The 23,019-nt window shown below is 47.1% G+C and overlaps 1 protein-coding gene across 4 annotated transcripts; it reads left to right on the forward strand.

Annotated features, from left to right (window-relative positions):
- The first annotated feature begins 3,572 nt into the window (after positions 1-3,572).
- Positions 3,573-21,044, forward strand: SHMT2 (serine hydroxymethyltransferase 2). Of its 4 annotated transcripts, none has more exons than XM_035102159.3 (13): positions 3,724-3,852; positions 5,024-5,092; positions 6,805-6,996; positions 9,320-9,399; positions 9,685-9,885; positions 10,430-10,511; positions 13,563-13,685; positions 14,055-14,194; positions 14,834-14,999; positions 17,316-17,415; positions 18,390-18,545; positions 19,673-19,780; positions 20,613-21,044. In XM_035102159.3, the coding sequence occupies exons 3-13, from the start codon at positions 6,931-6,933 to the stop codon at positions 20,738-20,740; spliced, it is 1,350 nt and encodes a 449-aa protein (XP_034958050.1). In that variant the 5' UTR covers positions 3,724-3,852; positions 5,024-5,092; positions 6,805-6,930; the 3' UTR covers positions 20,741-21,044. The 4 variants fall into 4 exon arrangements, with proteins under 4 accessions (XP_034958041.1, XP_034958050.1, XP_088517314.1 ...); XM_088661189.1 differs by lacking the exon at positions 3,724-3,852 and adding an exon at positions 4,279-4,304; XM_035102150.3 differs by lacking the exon at positions 5,024-5,092 and having other exon boundaries at positions 3,573-3,852.
- Positions 21,045-23,019: the final 1,975 nt, after the last annotated feature.

Raw genomic sequence — 23,019 nt, forward strand, 5'->3', positions numbered from 1 at the left:
GATGAGCGCGCAACTCCAGAGTCGGTCACGACTGGACCTAATGGTCAGGGGTCCCTTTACCTTTACCTTTAAAGGCCTTATGATGACCAAGGGAAGAGCTTTGGAGTATGAACTTCTCCACTATGGGGTGGGACCTACCGGTTAACTTAAAGCAGGACTGGGAACCCTCAAACCTAGGGGTCAAATGTGGCCCTCCAGACCTTTCCCAAGGCCACACAGATCTCCAGCTCTGCTTTACACCCTCCTTGAGTGTTTCTACCCGTCTGGAATGTGTCCATCATCTCTGATGAAGTTTCTTGCTTTTCCTGGATGGAGAATAGAAAGGGGTGTGTGAGAATGAAGAAACTAGGTAAAATTCATATTAGTTGCTCTGCCCACCTTTGCCTCTAGCCCCACCCATCCATGGAATGTGGCCCCTAGAAGGTTGCCCCAACAGGAGCTGTGGCCCTTGAGCTTAAGAAGCTTAACATATCAGTGGTTTGCTCACTGGAATGAACTTTGGTGCCCACTTACTGTGAGATTTCCTTCTGAGTAAACTCTCATGGGATTGGATTTTACTGTGTTTAATGGGCAAGAAAGCTAGAATGTAGCCAGTAGCTAAAGCTAGTGACTTTCCTCCCCTAAATTTGGGGATGGGGGTAAATACTGTTATGACTCCCCAGAATTCCTGGATTTAGTAAAAGTTAGAATTAATCAAGGTTTGATTAAATAGTGCCAAATGCTGAAACCCCCCCCAACTTGGCAAACTGCTAAGGTGGACCATTGGCAGCAGACAGGTGATGTCCCATCAACGTAAGGGTGCTGTCAGGGGCTCCCAGCTGGTTGCCCAGGAAAGCATAAAGACAAGGGAAAGTTTTTTACAGCCCTTTTTTATTTCAAACTGCACAGAGAAAGGCTATAGAACCCAGCCTCTTGGATAATGGTGTAGTCCAGAGTGAATCTCCACCCTCTCACCTCTCCCACTTCTACATTCGTCATCACCATCATCTCCTCTACAGGTGCTGCTAAGTGCCCTCTGTCTTCGAGCTCTTTGCTCTCCTACTTTTAAGGCTCGCTGGGTTCTGGGAGATGGTGGGTCTGGAATGCTTTCTAGTGACAGTGTCATCTGGCTGCTGCTCCAGCTCTGCCTGCTCCTCCTCTCCCATTATTTCCCAACTTTTCCCCTCATCTGTCTCTGAGCTGTAACCTCCCGCAAACCACTGTTGTAAATCTATACTGCCTTCTTCCTCCTCTTCCCTGAAAGGGTCAGGATAGGGAGGTGGTCTCCACCACTCCTCCTCATCTACCCAGCCCCTGACAATCAAGGAAACCACTGCCATCCAAGGAGGGGAGGGGCTCCTCCTCCAGGCAGCCAGGGCGGACATTGGCAATATGCCCTTAGCAAGGACAAAATGTGGCACTCTTCCCCCCCCTAAAAATTCTTATTTTCACAATAATTTATTTTTTATGGATCTTCTCAATAGGTACCTGTATTAAAACAGGCTGTTGTTGTTGTTTTGCACACCCTAGGCTCAGTGCCCTGTGCTGGACAGCTGCTTGTACTGCCTTAAATTTGATGTTGCAAGGGAAAGAAAAAGTTTAAGATTGCAGTGCTAGATGGTGTAGGCTGAAGGAAAGTAGGGGCACTTTGCAAGAGGTTTGAAAAGTGGGGAAGAAGGGGGACCGGCAGAATCCTTGGTGGGCTGGCTGCAACAGGCTGTAATAAAGGGATAGGCTGCATGGCTGCATCCTCTGTTTGTAGACCTAAGCCTGCTGCTTCTAAGAGAGGGGCAAAGAACCATCTTGAGATGTGATTGCTGGAAATCCCTCCAATGAAGATCCAGTTTGTACACAGGGCCGTCTTGGGCATATGCGGCGCCAGAGTGCAAAAAACTGCCCAGCGCCCCCAATTTTTTTGGGGGGGGGCAAGTCAAAGTTGTTGAGCTTTCTCTCCCATGTTGCTGCGGGGGGAGAGCAATCCGCTCAGAGGCTTGGGGGGAAGCTGCGCACCTCATGTGAGCAGCGGGCATGTGCTGGGTGCGCCTCATTGGCCCGCCAATCCCAGGAGCGCAGGAGGGCGGAGCCGGCTGGCTGCCTCAACACCTGCAGCAGAAAAGCCTGCGGTGCTCCGACGGGCTCTGCTCTGCTCAGCAGCGGTTGTTGGCTGGCCTGGCTCTTCAATCCCCAGACTCCAAATCTCAGCCCCAGACACTTGGCCTGGCGCCCCTGAGAGCCCGGTGCCCGGGTGCCCCGCACCACTAGCTCCTATGGGTAAGCCGGCCCTGGTTGTACATATGTGTAACTAAACCATACATCATGAAGACACCACAGTCTTTGCTGTGCCTCATTTCCGAAGGAAACACAAACCCTGGATGAGCACCAAGACTACTGGAATCCTGCACTGTTCAGAGATTGGGGTGTCACGTAAAAATACTTTGCCCTTGTTCCAGCATGCATCTCTCGTGCAGTACAATGGCTCAAGATATAAAGATCTTAAAACACAAAGAAGTAACACCTGAATGCTTGCAAACAGATGGAATCGTTTTGGGTGTGTGAAGTAAGATTCTTTAATGTGGTCTGTTTGTTGAGAATCTTCTTACACTGTCAGGAGACAACCACAGAGTAACTGAAATTCAGGGAATGCCTGCATGAGGTTTTGTTGTGACTCAGATGGGCTGATTCAAGAAAGCTGATAGAGCATCGTGGTTAAGAGCAGGTGCTGTGAAAGGCAACTCTGCCATGAACGTACTGATTATCCTTTGGCCAGGCACTTGTTCTCATCTTAAGCTACTCACCGCCCAGTATGATGGACATAATAAATACTGCAGCCACTTAAACATTGCTAAAAGGAAAGAAACTAGAGGGACAATATCACCCTGAAAGTGGACAGAGTTTTCCCACAAAATTGGCATATAGAAATGCAATTCGTATATCTATCCATAATGGAGAAAGCTCAGGTACATCTTTTGAATTTGGCAAACTAACAGGAACCCTTCCAGGGGAGCAGGAAAAGCAAGTACCCTATAATATGCAGAAACAGTAGAGGGTTGCTCCTCTTTTTATCTGGCAAAGACCTGCGCCTATAACAGTCACGTGACAGACAGAAATTTAACCAGGTGCAGCCTTTCCCTGCGTGCCGATGCAGCAGTGGCAGAACTTGTATCGATTGAATTTCTAACTCTTAAAGCGACGGAAGCTTGGACAGGGACCATAGCTGCCAAGTTTTCCCTTTTCTCGAGAGGAAGCCTATTCAGCATAAAGAAATTTCCCTTAAAAAAGGGGAGAACTTGGCAGCTATGACAGGGACTATATATCTGTGGACGAGCAGCTGTATAATCCTACATGTGGCAAGGCAGACTGTGTACGTATTAAAATCAGTTGCGGTGCTAACAGGCAATATATAGTTCTGAAACTGAGCCCAGCAGCAACCCCCCTTGTTTACAGAATTGCAAATTTCCCTGACACGTTACTTATGCGTATACTTTTCCTTTTGTTGCGAGAGGAGAGCGGGAGCTTCTGTCCGTTCCACGGGTTTAAATGCAAGACAAGTACCGGTACGAGCTACTACGCGCAGCCAGCAGGGCGACCCGCTCATTCAGGAACGACGCTCGGCTGACTTCAAACAAAAGCGAGAGAAGGCATTGGGAAAGGGAGAACTACATTTCCCATGATACCTTTTGAACCCGGTAGTAACTGGCAGTGGCGGAGGGAGAACCACGTGTTTCCCTTTCTCCAGCCCACGGTCCTCATTTCAGATCTTGGAGACTCACTTAGCGTGAGCAACAACTGGCAAAACAGTTTTGGGTGGTTTTTTTTGCACTTTCTGCACCTTAGGCTGCTATGCTGCCTTTTCCCTTTAGACACTTTGCTAAGGTAAGGCGTGGGATGCGAATGGCAGGAGGTTCTGTCTTTCTTGAAAAGGGGGGCGGGGAGGAGGTTGGATCTGCTCGGATCTCCTAAGTTGAGTGTAGTGAAGAGATGCAAAGGGGGGGGGGGTTTCTTTAGTCCCACGCGCAACTTCACAGAAGTGCTTTGGAGATCAGTGGCTTCGGATGTTTTGAGCACCTGGGCGAGTGTACGTGGCTTGACTAGTAAAGTGGAGCTGATCTGAGCGACACCTCCATCCTGCCCCCTTCCTCCCCCCTCACCCATATGCGGGGCGCCAAGAGGCCTTTCCCCAGAGTGTTTGGGAGAAGCAGTTTTTTTGCTCCTCGAGTGAGTGAAGACCTGTCTTTACTGATGGCATTCTCTTTCTTTCTCTCTCTCCCTCCCCCTCCCAAATGGGACTGTTAAGTCGTGCAAGTTTGGAAAGCCAGGCTTCTTGGGTAAGGAGTTTATATACCCGCCTGAGGGTTCAAAGCCAGGGATCTGATAGCAGCACCGATCTGTGCGCCATTCTGCAGCTCAATTATTTAATTCTGGCTTAATGGCTCTTGGATGCGGCGCCGAGCGAGGCGAAGAGTTATCTTGACGTTCCCAAGACTGCTGGGAGAGGTTTCAGCTGATAATAGAGTCTCGGTCATGCTTTGCTGACTTTTATAGGCTAATTTTTGTAGCATCTCTTTCCCTTTCTCACTGTCCTATCTGACATTGCAGCTTCGAGGGAAAGGAAGGGAAATTGGCAGAAAGAGGCCCAAGTTTGGAGTGGGGGAAAGTGGGGTGAGAGGAACTTTGGCAGCTGCTTTATCACCTTACCAAAGTCTCTTTGGCAGAAGCTTCTCTCTGGCACAAGCTACTCTTGTTTATCCCTGCTATTTGATCTCTTGAACCCAGTCAATAAAATGACATACCCCCTGAAAACGGCTTCCTGATTTGCAGGCTAAAGATATCTGCATGGGGTAACATGATTACAACTCAAAATTAAAAGGAAAGAGTTTCTACAGCCAGCGAACTGTAAAGATTTTGTAACCCTTCTATCCAGCAGTCAGAAACAAGTTTGTGCCTGTGCTTTACAAGAGAGAGAGAGAGAAAAAAACCTGCAATTTGTTTTTGTTTAGAAAACAATGCTGTTTTTAAAATGATGCAGGCAGTGTTTCATTCATAGGCCAAGATATATTGAGTTCTCCCTCCTTGCTGATGCAACCTAGATGAGCTTGTTACATCATCCACAGAGGTGATTATGAGTTTAAGATGTTTTTTCAAAGTGCAGGCTTTTTTTATTAAAAAGAAAAGCTGCCTCCTTTTAAATGCTGTTGGCTGGCATTTGTGTTCTCTTTCTTTGAAACATGTGGGAAAGAAGTAGGAAAGAAAAAGCAAACTGTGCGTGTGCACATGCAACCCCCCCCCCCCCGAGCTGGACTTGCCAACTCAGCATTTAGCAGCAGCAGAAGTTGTTGTGTCTGCTGTTCTGCACAAATGAAGCTCACTTGCCCATCTGCAACGTAACACCATAACAAAGCCAGCTCTGTTTCAGGAGCCCTTGAAGCAACTCCTCCTGCCTCCCTGCCACCTCACCACTCCAGCGTTTTCTTTCGAGAATTCTTACTGTGTTGCTTTTTCAGTGACGGACGTGGCAATAAATTATTCCTTCCCCCCAAATTCTACATGTTAATGCAAGCAAATGCTATTCTGTAGGTCCATTGGGGCAACGTGGAAAGAAGCTGATAAACTTCAACTATTTGCTAGACCTCTTTTTTATATATGTTGGTTGGATGATTTATCTCCCTGCCACCCCCCCCCCCCCCAAACTTCATAATCTCCCACTGGGCTCAACAGCTGCCTTAGATTACAGAAGGCTGTAATATAAATTCCTCAGCACCCATCTGGTTTGCATGATAATAACCTAGTTCTGAAATGGACATAACTGCTAGGGAAGGGTGGGTGAGGAAGCCCCAATTGGCAGCTCCAAGATCTAGCATGGCATACTGGATGGAGTCTTGCTGCTGGGCTGGGATGTGAAATCCCTGCTCAGTCACAGAGCTTGCTTGGTGATTTTCGGCTGGTGTCCGTAGCCCTGCTCAGGCATTATTCTCTGTGTCAGCCTTCCTGAACCTAGTGCCCTCCAGATGTTTTGGAACTACAGCTCCCATTAACCAGAGCCAGTGTGGAAGGCATGTAGCAGGGGCAGAGAGAATGTGTCGCTCTCCAGATACGGTTGGACTACAAGCCATACTGATGGGAGTTGGAGTCCTAGCAACACCTGGTGGGCCACAGGTTCAGGAAGGCTAACATGACTGCATGTCTGGATATGAAATATTGTTGCAGTGAGCTTTTTGCAGTCAAGGGACCATCAGATGCTCCAAGTCTCGTGGTTCTTTTTGTGAACGTCTATTGGTTTGTTTTTTGAATGGTAGGGAAGCAGGTGAATGGCAGTAAACTCTCACTGTGCTGCTTATGGTGGGACTTAAGCCCAAGTCCAAGATGGCTGTTTACCTCTAGAATGAGGAGGCTTATATTGCACAGGCAGCCTTTCTGCATGTGGGATGATACACAGGGAGAGAAAGAGAGCTTGGGTGGAACGCGCACACACCCGCGATGGGAGGTGGGGAGAGAAATCTACACAATTTTGCAACATGCCACCTATTGGCTATAGACCTGATTTAATTGCAACCTTTCATAAGAAAAAGCCTCGTACTACTGGTGTCAAGCAGGTCTCATGGGATACGCAGTCAGGGTCTCCTAGAAATCCAACAGGTTTGATGTATTCTTTGCTCCGGTAGAGCAGGTGCCTGGATTGCAACATGCACAGCCGAACTTCCAAGATGGATTGTGCCCCTTGGTCATTCTAATGTGTGGAGAGAACGCTGCTTGAGTCCTCAAAATACTTTCGGATGGCCAGGCTTATATAACCCTTTCTTCCTTCCTCCCTCCCTTCCTGTTTGCCAGCCCTTGCGGAGATGCTGCCAGGCTGCGGGGAGTTTGCGGGCCCAACACAGCAAAGCAGCTGCTGCATCAGCCAAGGAGACACCAGGCTGGACTGGGCAGGAGAGCTTGGCAGAGAGTGACCCTGAGATGTGGGCACTGGTGCAGCAAGAGAAGGACCGCCAGTGCCGGGGTCTGGAGCTCATTGCCTCAGAGGTGGGTGCCTCCTTCCTTAGCCCTGGAGGGCAGCACAAAAGGGTGTTATCCTTTGGATGGCGAGTGCTGTCTCCTTCCTGGTAAGAGATCTCTCTTGGTCATACAGGCCTTGGGTCTGATCCAGCAGCTCTCTTACCCACTTGAGAGTGCCGTGAGAGTGTATTCAGCCCCAGCCCCTAAGCCACTTTGGGCCCTTGTGTCTTCAGACTGAATGCTTGACTACAGCTATGGCCTTTTCCAAGGGATGTGATTGAGCGTTCTTTCTTAGTAAATTGCAGGAGGAGAGGCTTCCTTTAACCTCATTTGAAGTATGCAATTTGAGAAATAAATAGGTCATGAGGACTAGCTGCTGTGTTTTTAAACTGGGTTTTGGTTTTAATTCTTCCTTTATAATTTAGTTGCTATTTAATGAATGATGTCTTATAGCCTTTTTTTATTGTGTTTGACTAAGTTTTGGTGTTGGCTGCTTTTGAGCTCATTAGTTTTAAAGTGCCTTAATAATTTGAGAAATAAATAATAGAACACCTGTAATGCACAGTTTAAATGCAAAATGTTTAAAGTCAGGGGGCTGTAAAATATTTCAGAATCTTAGGTTTCAAGAATGAGGTCTTTTTAACAGGGCTGGAAAAGCTTTCTACCTAAGTGTCCAAAGGAAAAAAAAAAGCTTTTGGATTTTCTCCCCCCCCCAACCCCTCTGCTTTTATAATCTTTTCCTGGATGTATGGGTTATTATGAATACAAAGGAAAGGTAGTTAATCTGAGATAATGAATGCAGAATGCATAGGGGTTGGATCCAGATTAGGTTTATTTTGCTAGACTCACTGACATCACTGGGACTTGACTCCCATTCATTTCATTGGCTCTGCTCTATGCATGACTAAATCTGGATCCAACTCACAGGTATGGTCTTGTATATATGACATTAATAGCTGGCCCAAGACATTTTGCTCCCAGAAGCAAAGGGCAAGAGGCTTCCCACCCCTATTCTACATGCAAAAGCTGATTGACTGGCAGCTCAATCTTACTTCAGTGCTGGCAATGGTACAGCCTTCTCCACCACAACTTTAGGCATCAGGCTAATTCCAGGAGCACAGGGCTGGCAGTGTAGTGCGCACAGCTCTGTCCTCGAACACAGGGGAGTATACAGTACCAGGAGAGATCAGATGGAATGGCCAGAGAGGCTGTTGCTGCCCCCTGCCCAGTGCCTCACTTTGGCTAATGCCCTACCAGCTTTAGAAATGACTGGAGTGATAAAATAGTGTATGCTAATGAAAGGAAGAGGGATTCTAATTTGACATAGAACTTGTCTGAGTTTTTCATTTTTGAATCCAAATACTGGTGTATGGGCAGCAGGAGATGCCTGACATTTCTCTGCATGTCTTCCTACCCACTGTTCTGATAATCACACACCCCAGCTGCTAAAGGTAAAGGTAAAGGGGACCCCTGACCATTAGGTCCAGTCGTGACCGACTCTGGGGTTGCGCGCTCATCTCGCATTATTGGCCGAGGGAGCCGGCGTATAGCTTCCAGGTCATGTGGCCAGCATGACAAAGCCGCTTCTGGCGAACCAGAGCAGCACATGGAAACGCCGTTTACCTTCCCGCTGTAGCGGTTCCTATTTATCTACTTGCATTTTGACGTGCTTTCGAACTGCTAGGTTGGCAGGAGCCCCCCAGCTGCTACTTGGCCGCAAAGTTGCACCTCACTGTGGTCTCAGCCTGGATCACTCTCTCATCTATTTGGCCTCCCCCCTTTGGATGCAATTCCCATTTCTCTTTTCAAAATCATAAGCCTGGATAGACTATTGCAGAGCAAGACTCATTACCTTGTCTGGGTCGTAGTTATCTTTATGCAAGGTGAAAAAGTTGCTCCATTTTTATTCACCTGGAAAGAGAATCATACAGTCTGAGGAACATGGCGTAAGAGGGGTGGAATGTTTCTAGCTCTCTCTCTATTGCTTGTGTGCGATTCCCTTTCCCCCTTTCTGTCTTTACCCCTCCATCTTTTCTTTTCTTTTCAAATACCCTTTATTAATTTTGCACATATTTTAGAAAACAAAAAAAATACAATAGGAGAGAAATGCCAAATCACACTTTGATAAACAGTATATATAAATAATATTGATGTCTAGTGTATCTTATACTTCACAGAAGGAATATAGACATAGGAAATAAACTAAAAAGAAAGAAAAAAGGGGTGAAAAAATACCAATACAACTTTACAAAAATCATACTATTTTAACATATTCCATATATCTGTTGAGGCTGCCATCAAGGAGTATGGGAAGCTCTTACCTTTTGAAACTCTTTCTCCCAAATTCCAGAATTTCTGCAGCCGAGCTGCACTCGAGGCTCTTGGGTCCTGCCTCAACAACAAGTATTCAGAGGGCTACCCTGGCAAGAGGTAATGCAATTGTTTAATAGTCTGGGTAAAATAAATCAGTAATGGGTTGGGATAGAGGGTCCTGAAAGTGGATGAGCAGAGACTGACCAGGTTGGATGGCCTGCAGACTCTTGCATTGGATAAAAATGATACAAAGATGTTAAAAACTTATCAAGTAGATATTACTGGGGCTCGAGTTGTGGAGATGTCTTCTTCTCTGGTTCAGATATTATGGTGGCACTAGGACGACAGATGTGTTGGCTGTTGATGTTTTAATTCTGCTTTCCCCTTTGCATCCTGACACAGGTATTATGGCGGCGCTGAGGTGGTTGACCGCATTGAGTTGCTGTGTGAACGCCGAGCCCTGGAGGCTTTTGACCTGGATCCCGAGTGCTGGGGAGTGAATGTCCAACCCTACTCTGGATCTCCTGCCAACTTTGCTGCCTACACGGCTTTGCTGCAGCCCCATGAGCGGCTCATGGGCCTGGACTTGCCTGATGGAGGCCAGTACGTTTGAACTGGGGTGTGGAACTAGGAACTGGCATGGCTAATAAAGGCCCAAGTGAGGAAGATGTAATTGAAGGAACTGGGATGGGAGGTAGAAGGAGCAGGACTGCAATGGTGACACAGTGGGTCTTGGTGTGGGGTTCAGGGCATTGTGGTTTTTCTTCACACTGGTGATAACATCCTCCACAGGATAATGCTCCCCTTACAAAGGGAAACTTGCTGGCCCTTAGTCAGTTTAATATAGCAATTGGTTTTTCAGCCTTGTGTCTGTAGAAGGTTCTGGTTCCTTTCTCCCTCTGGTTTGTGGAGATTTTGAACTCATATTTTTCGGGGACATACTGTGTCTTATGTAGTTACTAGATCCTACTCTGCCACATAGAAAATCCCCCTTGGAAATGACTGTCCTACTTGAGGATGAATAACTATTTAATCTGTGGATCCATTTGGGTGGGAAGGTTCTTATTCAGTCCCAAGGTCAGAGTTATGACTGCTATGACTGGGGCTGAGATTATCTCCTGACAGTATGTCTTCCCTATTCTTGCAGCCTAACGCATGGGTATATGTCCGACATCAAACGAATCTCGGCCACATCCATCTTCTTCGAATCCATGCCCTACAAACTGAATGTGAGTGAACAGAACTATGTCCCGTCCTTCCTTATTCCAAAATACTCCCAAAGCAGGTTATATTCATAAACGAAACATAAAACTGAAACTTCTTGTTCCAATAAAATTCAATCGTTAAAACAGCAGTTTAGCAGGATTTCACAGACAATCACAGTGCTCATAAAAACCATTTTAAAGCATTTTAGAAGAAACAGTTTTACAACCAGTCATGGTATGAGTGGTTAAGTAATCAAAATTTAGCTTAACCTTCCAGCTGAAAAGTAGCTGTGGGAGGGATTTACACAAATATAGGGCCACCACCAAGTAGACCTTGCCTGTAGTACTTGCCAATCTAATTGATTTTAGTGTTGGGAAGCTGAGGCTGATTATTATTATTATTATTATTATTTATTTGCTCTCACTGCCGGAGCTGTGGCACTTTCACCCAAGGGCTTTGTGGGCTGGGACGATGCAGCTTGTTTGCACTGCTCAGGTGGGGGGGGGGGGCAGGAAGGCTCCTGCCCCCAGCTGAGCAAGCTCAATGTCTCCATTGAGGGGCAGGCAGCCATGTGCCCCTGAACAGAGAAGTTTAAAGGAGCCACCACCCCGCCTCTGGCTGGCTCCTCAGGGCTCCCTCCATCTTCAGGTTAGTGGGGGCGAGCGAGGGTGAGGGGCAGGTGAGCTACCTAGGGACAGGTGAGCTACCCCCCACTCACTTGAAAACGGAGGGAGCCTGATGGGTTCTGTTCTCAAGGCTCCCTCAAGTGTAACGGAGCCCCCACCCTGCCTCCAGCTTGCGCAAGCCAGAGGCGGGTTGAGGGCTCCGTTACACTTCCCCGCTGAGGGACGGGCAGCCAGGCAACCCCAGAACAGAGAAGTTTAAAGGAGCCACCTGCCCAAGCAGGCAGCCAAGGGAGGAACAAGCTACATTGGCCCCTCAACAGTATGAGGGCCAGAGTGCAATGGCTGCTTCACCCAGCAGTATATTGCACCTGAAACCGCTGCTGCTCCTGAGTCCCTCTGCTGCCAGTGGCCGGCAGCAGCTTCTTTATCCCTTGTGTGCTGAGCACTGGTGGCAGAGGGACTCAGCATTGGCAGTTTCACCCGCAATATACTGCCGGGTGAAGCAGCCATTGCAGTCCAGTCCTGGGTGATGTATAAATACAGCTGGTTGTTGGGCATTTGTGGTGGTACACAGGGCTTTGCAGTCCAGCTGATTGACTGTTCCTGCAAAATCTCTTTCTGCTCAGTCATGTCCTTACCTGCCCCACATCTGATGGCATTTATGATGTCAGGTATGGGGAAGGTGGGCATGGCTTGGATGAAATGGCCTGGCAGTCCAAATTTGGGGGGGGGGGCTGTTGAGCCTCTTTTAATGATACATTTTCTACTGCTGTAACCTGTCCTGGGATGGATGATGATGGTGATCATCATCATCGTCATCATCATCAACCTCTAGGTGCCCTTATAGCCTCCTCCCCTAGCTAGGTTTTTTTTTTTTTTTGCAAACAAGGGCCAAGCTCTTTTAGCCCCATATAGATAATAATGCTTGGAAGTAATCCTTTCAGGAATCTTAGAAGCCAGAATTTCCAATAGTTTGGGGTGGGGGTGAGGTCGTTTTTGTTCCTCTTCATAACTATCCAAATTAGAATACATTATGCACAGTGCTAAAGAATGCAGATTAAATCATGTAAATAAAAGAGTTGAAATTTGGCAGATGTGCTCAATTTGCGAAGCATGTATGGATTTGGATTTCTTGGGCAGCTGTTGTTTTGATACTGGCAAGATGCCTCTGTGCCAATTCCTTCAGCCTCCTTTATCTTTAACCTCTCACTTCTTGAGTGCACTTTGCCCACTGATTATCCCTTGCACAAGATTACGGGTGAAGGAGATAATTTCACAGTTCACTCACATCCACTTTTCCTGAGTGGCTCTGAAGTGTAGTTGCTGTTTTCCCCCAAGGCAATGTAGAGAATCCTATCCTCTTTTCTACTCCCCAAGAAGTGTCAGTTCTCTGTGTGCTTGACCACTTGGCTTCCCTCTGCCAGCTACACAAAGATGCCTGAGGTTGAGAAAAAGTGCTGGCAACAATGCTGCCTTGTTCTGGAAAGGAGGGGGGATGGCAGACTGATTCTCAGTCAGTATTGGCAGCCAATAAAACTGGTCTCCAAGAGGCTAAATGGTGGCAAAAAAAAAAAGATCTTTGTTCTGATTTATTTATTTTGAAAATTATCACAATTAAAATGTAGCAGCATGCAGAATTCAAAACTAAGTCCAGGGTAAGCTTGGGTAAACGTAAGTCTTAAAGAGCCTTTTTTAAAAAAAGCTTTTCTGTTTAATCATATCATCAGTGCATGCTGTGTTACAGTCAAGCACTAGGTAATAAGAATAAAAATAAATTAAATATTTTAGCTCTGGATCGTAGTATTTTATCAAATTGTGATGGTTTTTATGCAAATCTCAATTTCTTATCTACTGTATCTTAAATTTTGAATTGATTTGATGATAATTTAACCGATACATATTATTTATTTTACTTCATTTATGAGTCTCTTCCCATGAAGCATCACATTACAGTAGAAAGATTTCATATTGCATATCTGCCTCGCAAGATACCCGAGGGAGGTTATTCCAGAGGGTGAGCCCTCTGGTGAAGAAGGGCTGCATCCATGTTGCTGGGCATGGACTCCTCAAAATATCTTAAATATCAGCTGGTCTGAACCAGAGAAGGCAGCCTGCTGGGCATCCTCGTCTTTTAGCTAAAAGATTCCCTTTCTGGGGTTTTATAGCCTAGGAGTTCCTGCAACCATCTCGGTCTTAGAAAGGCAGGACATCAGACTGTCTGTGGCTTCTCTGTCTACGAGCATCTTAACAAGACACTAGGCAAGGGGGCAGTTGAGTCGTAAGATAACTCGTCTTCATATGGGGGCTGGATTTGGTGTGAAGGCAGCCCATTGCCAACCCCTGCTCTATGGAAGGTTTTTATCCCGTGTGTGCATTTATGGGTGAAGGGAGAAATATTGGCTTAATCCCCATACGTTAACCCATCACTTCCCTCCCCCCCCCCTGCAGCCAACAACAGGATTGATTGATTATGATCAGTTAGAAGTAACGGCCCGACTCTTCCGCCCGCGTCTCATCATTGCTGGGACCAGTGCCTACGCCCGCCTTATTGACTACGCCCGCATCAAGAAGGTAGCCCCTGGGTGCAGCGGGAGGGCGGGCAGTTGTAGGGGCTTGAAATACATCCCTGTTTCTTTGTTGCAAGCCACTTGGAGCATGGTTTTTTGGGTGTGTGTGTGTGTGTGTGTGTAAAAGCAGCATGAATGAATGAATGGAATGAATGAATGGATGTTTATTCTCCCTACCCCACAGTAAAATTCAGTGGAAACGTGAGTGTTAGGGCTCAGCTGAAACCTGTTTGCTTCTAATGGTTTTGGATCTGCAAGTAGCTAGACCTTCAGTTGGCTTGGGGCTAGAGTGCCAGGGTGCTTGTTCCTTTTGCTTGCGAGGCATGTGGCAAGGATCGTGTGAGCAGGAGACTGACCTGTTCTTCTCCGTCAGGTGTGTGAAGAGGTGAAGGCCTACATGCTGGCCGACATGGCCCATATCAGTGGTCTGGTGGCAGCCAAAGTCATCCCTTCTCCCTTTGATTATGCTGACCTGGTCACTAGCACAACTCACAAGACACTGCGTGGAGCGAGGTGAGCATGGCAAGGAAGGAGTGTGGGGTGGGGAAGCACCAGTCCTCTTCATCTGGGGGTGGGAACCTAATGCCCTCCGGGTGGACTCCCATCAGCTCCAGCCAGCAAAGCCAATGAGCAGGGATGTTGGGAGTTTCAGCTCAACAACATCCAGAGGGCCACAGGTTCCCCCATCCCTGGTCTTTGTGAACTCATTTGTCATCTCTTTGGGGGTTGTGAAGACCCTCTGTGTTGCCTTAATAATGCTTGGGAACTGTGAACGTGGTTAACCTGGCCCAATTGTGAAATCTCTCTCACTTCACCTGCAGTCTTGTGCTGAGGGTAATTAGAGGGCAAAGTGCTCTCTGAGCGAGAGGTCAAAAATACTGGAGTTAGGACTTTTGGCAAAAGGTGTTGGGGATTATAAATTGAATTCTTCGCATCATTTTTAGTTTTGCTGGTTATGGGAAAGGCAAGGACTGTCTCCAGATATTGGAAACCCTATTCAGCTTCCTCTCTGGTTTCTGAAGCTTCAGTGAGCATTGCCCTAACCCTAACCCTAACCCAAAAGCCTTGTACGCTTGGGACCTGTATATGAGGAGCCCTAGTGAGAGATGTACTTTAATGTTCACACTTCCACACTCTTCTCACATCATGCAGGTCTGGATTGATCTTCTACCGCAAAGGTGCCCGTTCCATAGACAAGAAGACTGGCAAGGAGATTCCCTACAATCTGGAAGAGAAGATCAACTTTGCTGTCTTCCCTTCTTTGCAGGGAGGGCCCCATAACCATGCCATTGCAGCTGTCGCTGTGGCACTGAAACAGGTGGGAAAGGGAAATAAGAGCCCTGCATACCCTTTTTGACAGGATTTTCGACGTTAACTTTGACTCCCTCAGTGGCCTGAAATGAGCAACATTGACTCTTGGTTTCCCAGCAGCCCCTGCAAAAGAAAGCTGCTGATTGGGCTAATCAAGTGCATTGCTCAGTGCAGCTGGTCTGTACCCCATAGTAAGCTCTTCTGTCTCCTTTTGAAACCCGCCTTGCTTCAGGCTTTGGCGTTTGTTGTGTGTTCAGTTCTTGTTTCTCTTGTCCTGCCTGTTTGCCTTGGTGGTCTGGAGCAAGTCCTGTGTTTATCCTGCCCTGGACCTCAAGCCTTCTTTCCATGATTCTGAAATTTCAGCTCTTGAACCAGTGAGCCTGATATATGCTGTTCCATCAAGTTCTCTTATGTCTGAGAGGAGCTAAAGGTAAAGGTAAAGGGACCCCTGACCATTAGGTCCAGTCGTGACCGACTCTGGGGTTGCACGCTCATCTCGCATTATTGGCTGAGGGAGCCGGCGTACAGCTTCCAGGTCATGTGGCCAGCATGACAAAGCCACTTCTGGCGAACCGGAGCAGCACACGGAAACGCCGTTTACCTTCCCGCTGTAGCGGTACCTATTTATCTACTTGCACTTTGACGTGCTTTTGAACTGCTAGGTTGGCAGGAGCTGGGACCGAGCAATGGGAGCTCACCCCGTCACAGGGATTTGAACCGCTGACCTTCTGATCAGCAAGCCCTAGGCTCAGTGCTTTAACCCACAGCGCCACCTGGGTCCCTCTGAGAGGAGCTACCTTTTAATAAAAAAATGTTGCATCATAGGAGCAGTAAGGGCCCTTTGCTCCCCTGTCCTGCTGGAGTTGGGGCACAAACTCCCCATTTAGGGGTAGGCACCCCCTGTCCTGCTACTCTCCTAGCAAGCTTCTGTCCTCCCTATGGTCCAGTAGGTTGGCTCTCTTAATTCTGCTAGGAGAGGTTAGATTTCTGCATCTTTTAGAAGATTAGCTTTGATTTCTTTTTATTTCATGTTTTGGTATACTGCCCTTCCTATCCGAGGGTAGTTCCCTCTAAGTATTTACAGTGCTACGCAATGACATAAATAGAATGCTACCCAAAAAAAGGAATTGAAAGAGAGTTGTACTTTACAAATTCACTGCAACTTCAGAACCAATTTGGAAAGCGGAATGGGCAACTCATTGTTTATAACATCATTTTCTTCTTGGTTTCATTTGAAGTGCTTGAGAGAATAAAAATGCCATAGCCTAGTGCCTAAAAGACAACAATGTAGGCACCAGATGAACTTCCTTGCAGAGGGGATTCCACAGCTGGGTTGCCACTGATGAGAAAGCCCCCCCCCCCCCGTTTCCAAGAGCGTAGCTATTTCTGGTACAGTTCTAATAACTAGTATTGGTAAACTAACTAGTATTAGTTTGCCAATATTGTGTCAGCTAATTGACTGCCCTCCTTTTGACCAGTTAAATGTCAGTGTTGGAGAGTGTTCCCTAGAGCAGGGCGGGGGAATATCAGGCTCAGGAACCAAATGTGGGTGTCTAAACCCCTTCTGCCTGACCTTTGGGACACTCAGGCCATGCCCCCACCCCCAGTCCAAACACTCCTCTCCCCATTCCACAACCCTCACCAGCCCTGAGCCCTCCTTGTTCACTTTTGCCTGTCTGGAATATGTCTGTATACCTGAAGGAGCATCTCTGCTCCCATCGTTCTGCCCGGGCACTGAGGTCCAGCTCTGAGGGCCTTCTGGTGGTTCCCTCCCTGTGAGAAGTGAAGTTACAGGGAACCAGGCAGAGGGCCTTCTTGGTGATGGCGCCTGCCCTGTGGAATGCCCTCCTGTTAGATATCAAAGTGCTAAACAATTAAACAACCTTCCGCAGGAATTTGAGGGCAGCCCTGTATTGGGAAGCTTTTAATGTCTGATATATTGTGTGTTCTTTTATATTTTTTGGGAAGCTACTCATAGTGGCTGGGGCAACCCAGTCAGATGGGCAGGGTACAAGAAATAAATGGTGATGATGCCCTTGAAATGTGATAATGCCTCTTGCTTGTGTGGATGAAGGAAGATGTGTGTAGGAACCTGTGGTTCTGCCCACTTTTACTGGCACTCAATCTTGGCATGTGGCCCAAGGAAGTTTGTCCGTGAGGCAATGTGTCTGGCCCTTGTACTGAGAAAGGTTCCCTCTGGGCTGGGATGAAGCTGACAGAGTGCTGCCCCTGCTTCCCTGTGGAGTGACAAAATGCTGCGAGTTGTGCTGCTTAAAGGAGAAGTGCTGATTCTGGCCCACTTTGCATCCCTTTCCCCTTGTAGGCCAGCTCACCCATGTTCCGGGAGTATTGCCAGCAGGTGCTGAAGAACGCCAAGGCCATGGCAGAGGCATTACTGCAGCGAGGATACACTCTGGTTTCAGGTATAGTGAGGACAATCCGTTGGCTTCTGAGCAGAAGCACACAACCAGAAGCTTGGGGGAAGCTTTTACTGGGCTGTACCATTTCAGATTGCAGGTAGATGGCATTCTCCCATATTAAAAGCTCCCAGCATATACAGAAATTAGTATGTAGGGGAGAAGAATTCTAGGCTTAGTCATATCTCTGACATTCTAGTTTAATGGTAGGCACAGGGAATTTTTAATATGGGGTGGGATTCATACATGTGCTTCCCCACCTGTGGTCTGAAATGGCACATCCCAGCCAAAGCCGTGCCTTTTGACTCTTCTGCTTGTGTGCTTTAGCTCTGGGTCTTGACTTTATTTTGGTGCAGTGTAGCTGTTTGCAGAAGCATGCTATTTGGAATGGATGGAATAAGAAGGGGTGTGGAAAAGTTTTAAATGCATTTTGATCAGTGACTGGAGTGCTGGTTCAAATCCCTCCTCTACTAATATAGGACACTTTTTTGAAACTGCTGGTGTTCAGTTCCATGAATCAACCTCTAGAGCAGGTTTAAAGCCTTGCCTCTCGCCCTCCAGATATTGCTGGACTCCCACTCCCATCAGCCCCAGCCAGCATCTCACAACATCTGGAGGGGCCACAGGTTAAGCATCCCTGCTCTTAACACAGTATTGCTTCTCCTACAACCAAGCAGTATATCAATTTTATGAAAGAAATAAATAAAAATACATAGCATAGTCTATGAATTCAGTGTCACAGGTTTTTTTGGGGGGTGGGGTGGGAAAAGGAGGTCACTAGGATGATTAGATAAATTCATGGTGGGTGTCTCCATCAACATGTCCGCCATAATAAAGAGGCTCTGTCGGCAAGCAACCATGAAGGTCTTTAACCCAGCAGGGTAATTCTAATTGTTATGAGCTGTACCTATTATTTGAATGTTGAGAATGGATGTGAGTTAGGAAGGTTATACTCTTTCTATCTTTATCTCTCTGGTTAGGTGGCACTGATAACCACCTGGTACTTGTGGACCTGAGACCAAAAGGCATTGACGGGGCCCGGGCTGAGCGGGTGCTAGAGCTGGTGTCCATAACAGCTAACAAAAACACCTGTCCTGGGGACAAGAGTGCATTGACACCTGGTGGCTTGCGGCTTGGTAAGAACAATGACTTAACTAAAAAAGTCAGGTGCATGGCTGTTTCTGATGAGAGCCAGTGTGGTGTAGTGGTTAAGAGCGGTAGACTTGTAATCTGGGGAACCGGGTTCGCGTCTCCGCTCCTCCACATGCAGCTGCTGGGTGACCTTGGGCTAGTCACACTTTTGGAAAGTCTCTCAGCCCCACCCACCTCACAAGGTGTCTGTTGTGGGGGAGGAGGGGAAAGGAGATTGTTAGCCGCTTTGAGACTCCTTCGGGTAGTGATAAAGCGGGAATCAAATCCAAACTCTTCTTCTTCTTCTGATGTTCAGAGCTGCATATAATTACACTGAAATAATCCAGATTCTGCCACAAGAAAAACTAAACTCTGCTTTGAGACTCCTTCTTTTTAAAACATACCAATTATTTTGCTCAGGACTGCTAGGGAGAAAAACATTGGGACGGGTATGAAAATTTGGGACTAGGCGCACTATTCACATTCCATGGATACATCATGTAAGTGCTGAAATCAGTACTGGGCCCAGAGTTCAGCAAGCTGAGAATCTTATTCATGTAAAAAAACAACTTTCTAGCTCTTAAGGCTGCAAAAATAGGCTTAAATGTATCCCAGAAGTTAGAGTGAGGAGAGACAGTTCCAGTATCTTGTGTAAATTTTTGCCTCTAATTAGTATAATAAATTAAGCAGAGTAAGTAAATCATCTCATTTCCAGGTTCTTGTTTTCTTAGCCCAAATTACTTCATTCATTCATTCATTCATTCATTCACTCACTCACTTTTAGTGCAGATTATTTATACTAATGGGGAAGGAAGGCTGAACTGGGAATAGGACCCTACATTCCATGATGACTCTTCTGTTCTACCCCCCTCTCCCACGGTGCCCTCCCCAACCCTTTCCTCCCCCAACACACACCTGGAATACCAATGGCAGAAAAGGGTATTGGTAGGTATTGGTGATATTTTTGTAGGCAATCCATCAAAATGATTAAGAAAGAGAGTAAGGAGAACTGAGGTCTTTGAACTCCTTTTCAGGTCTATGTGTGTGTCCTTCTCCTGCTTATGAGCTTTAGCACTGTCTGGGGTGTTTATTCTTTCAAAGAGAAGACCTGTTCTCTTCCAATCCCTCACAGGGGCACCTGCACTTACCTCCCGACAGTTCCGAGAAGGCGATTTCCAGAAGGTGGTGGAGTTCATGGATGAAGGAATCCAGATTGGGCTGGATGTCAAAAAGAAAACCTGTAAGTTGTTGGTGTGTTATGGAAAAGCTAGCAGGTTGAATTGGGGTGGGTTGTTTGCCTGTTGCAATTACTAGTACATGTTGACTATCACTAATTCGAGATTTTGACTTCTTTTGACATCCAGGCGATCTCTTTGATAGACTCATTATATTCAGGGCTTTTTTTTCCAGCTGGAGCTCACAGGAGCTCAGATCTGGCACCTCTCAGGTGGGGGCCATTGCCATTCTAAGAGAACAAGGGAGAAGTTTATGGTGAGCTCCGGCCACCTCTTTTTCTAGAAAAACAGCACTAATTATATTTGCTGTTTCTGAATGATGGATTTCCTTGATTCAGCTGAGACCCAAGAGAACATCCTCTGAAGGTCAGGCTCCCCCCCCCCCAACTGCTTTATTGGCTCTGTGCCTTTTAACAGAGAAGCTGAGCAAGGCAAGATTTTTCCGCCATGTGTCTCCATGTAACCGAAAGTTGGTTGAAGTGGTAAAATGGGGGTTCCTGAATTCTCAGACTTGACCCCAGTTTTAGGTGTGAGTAAAGAGTACAGTCATACCTCGGGTTAAGTATGCTGCAGGTTGAGTACTTTCAATTTAAGAACTCCGCGGACCCGCCTGGAACGGATTAATCCACTTTCCATTACTTTCAATGGGAAAGTTCTCTTCAGGTTAAGTACGCTTCAGGTTAAGTACAGACTTCCAGAACCAATTAAGTACTTAACCTGAGGTACCACTGTACATTCTTAAATAACTGAAACTCCTCCCTCTGTGCCTCAGTCTCCCTGTGTTTTTTCAACCCCTGGTTTACTTATATTCCTGCTCTTCTCCTTCTTTTCCCACAGCCAAGCTCCAGGAATTCAAAACCTTCTTGCTGGCTGACCCAGAGACGAAGCAGCACCTGTCCGACCTTAGGCAACGTGTTGAGACCTTTGCCCGTGCCTTCCCCATGCCTGGCTTTGCTGAACGTTGATGTTATGCCCAACCAGAGACTGTCTGATTACCCCCAGGTGGGTGGGGCTTGCCAGAGGCCAGGTGCTTGGGGTCCCTGTAAGTCCTACCTCTGAGAGCCAGCCAGCAGGTGCCCTTTTCTGGAAAGGTGATTGCCTTGGCCACCTTTTCTCCTTCTCCCAATGCCCGTTTTATAGTGACTCAAAAACAACTGACCTCCTTTCCATTTTATAGCAGGACTAGTCTCTGATCCACGGTACCTGTGTAATATTTTCACCTGCCCACTATGCAAGATGGGTTGTAAGAATTAAACAGCTTCATCTCTCTTCCTTGACTAAACCAAACAGAGCATTTTTGAAACTACCTTCTAATGTCGTGCCCTTTGCCATCCATGTTTGAGTGTGTTTATGCATGTATGTGTACATGCTCACAGTACCTTCTCTGCCCAGAAGCACACAGCCAGCGATATTAACATGCACACTTGTGGGCTTCTAAGTACCATGCAGACAGAATTATGCTTTGTGAGATTCTAAGAAGAGCCTTGCATACTTTTCTCCCAGTGGCCAACCGAGTGCCTCTGGGAGGCTCAAAGCAGGACCTGAGACCAGTCACTCTCTCCTGCTGCTGTTCTTCAGCACCTGCTGCTCAGAGGCCTGTGCCTTTTATCCTGGGGGTCGGCTCAGACGACTTTAAAAGGAGATTGGACAAGTTCATGGAGGACAAGGCTCTCGGTGGCTTCTGGTCATGATGGCTGCATGCTACCTCCCGATTCAGAGTCTGTGTGCTTGACTATGTAAACAGCACTTTTCCTGTTAATTATAGAGCTTTAACATTGGGTTGCCCAGTGAGAGCACAGAGAGGAGTCATTTCCTTTGACATGGTGAAGACAACATGACTTGCTTGTTCCCTGAAATTCTGCTGTGGGGAAGTGGTTCTGTCAATGCTCCCCACAGGACCCAGAGATGCAACCTTGGCATCCAAGTGGTTTGTGGTCTCCTTGTTAGGGCATACCGTATGTAAGGCTGCTTTCACAGTGTCAATATTTCATGAAATATCTACTTGCTGTAGGTTTATTGTGTGAAAAATGGATTCATGGATCGGCCCTGTTTTATTAAACAGGAGCACATCCAGCCCCCCAGCCCCCAAAAATGTGAATGTAGGTAACTTTACTACTTGGTAAGCTGGTCTTCTAAGGTAAAGGTAAAGGGACCCCTGACTGTTAGGTCCAGTCGCAGACGACTTTGGGGTTGCGGCGCTCATCTCGCTTTACTGGGTAAGGGAGCTGGCGTTTGTCCGCAGACAGTTTTTCCAGGTCATGTGGCCTGGCTGCTTCTGGCGAACCCAGAGCAGCGCACGGAAATGCCGTTTACCTTCCCGTCAGAGCAGTGCCTATTTATCTACTTGCCCTTTGACGTGCTTTCGAACTGCTAGGTGGGCAGGAGCTGGGACCGAGCAACAGGAGCTCATCCCATTGCGGGGATTCGAACCGCTGACCTTCTGATTGGCAAACCCTAGCCTAGGCTCTGTGGTTTAGACCACAACACCACCCGTGTCCCAGCTGGTCTTCTACATTATCCTAAATCACTGTCTGCTTTCCTCCATTTCTGGTTGGGTGAAGAAGTGTGGTTTAGGTATTTGTTCTGACCATGTGGCTTAATGATAGGATTTTACATGGTAAATGGACCCCGCTCTTCCCATCCACTACAGACAGGAAAGGAACTGATAACATACTCATAGAGGAGAACTGCAGAATATTCTCACATGCAACCCTTTAAAAGCTGCAAACTTAACTCCCAACTCCTGCATATTTTCTGTTTCTCAGAATTAGGCTTCTGCATGCTGCCTCTGCCTTCTGTAAAGGGATGTTTATTGTGGAGAGTGCTCACTACATGAATCTACTAAACTAGATTTTATTTGGATGAAGGACGGTGAACACGAGCTTCTTTAAGTCTGACAGCGGTGTCTCTGAACAACCCAGAAGATGAATGGGGAAGCTTGCAGCAGCCCTCCAGGTGTTATTGAACTACAGCTCCCAACATCCCTCGCCAGCTTGGGCTGATGGGAATTGGAGTCCAACATCTGGAGGGCTTGCGCTAGAAGGCAGGGCAGTTGCTCCTGCATGTCTCCCTGGGGAAGTAGCAATCTCTAGCCATCTATTATTTGTCCTTGGGGCACAGTTTGTGTGCACATGCATGTCCACAAATGCAGGAGCGATGACATGCGGTGAGAGGGAGAGTTTCATTTCTATAGTGTTATAGAAAAGCATGTTTCTGGGCCAATGCTTGCTGCATTCCTAAACGT

Source organism: Zootoca vivipara, chromosome 2 (assembly GCF_965207765.1).
Source record: "Zootoca vivipara chromosome 2, rZooViv2.hap1.1, whole genome shotgun sequence".
Taxonomy (NCBI): Eukaryota; Metazoa; Chordata; class Lepidosauria; order Squamata; family Lacertidae; genus Zootoca; species Zootoca vivipara.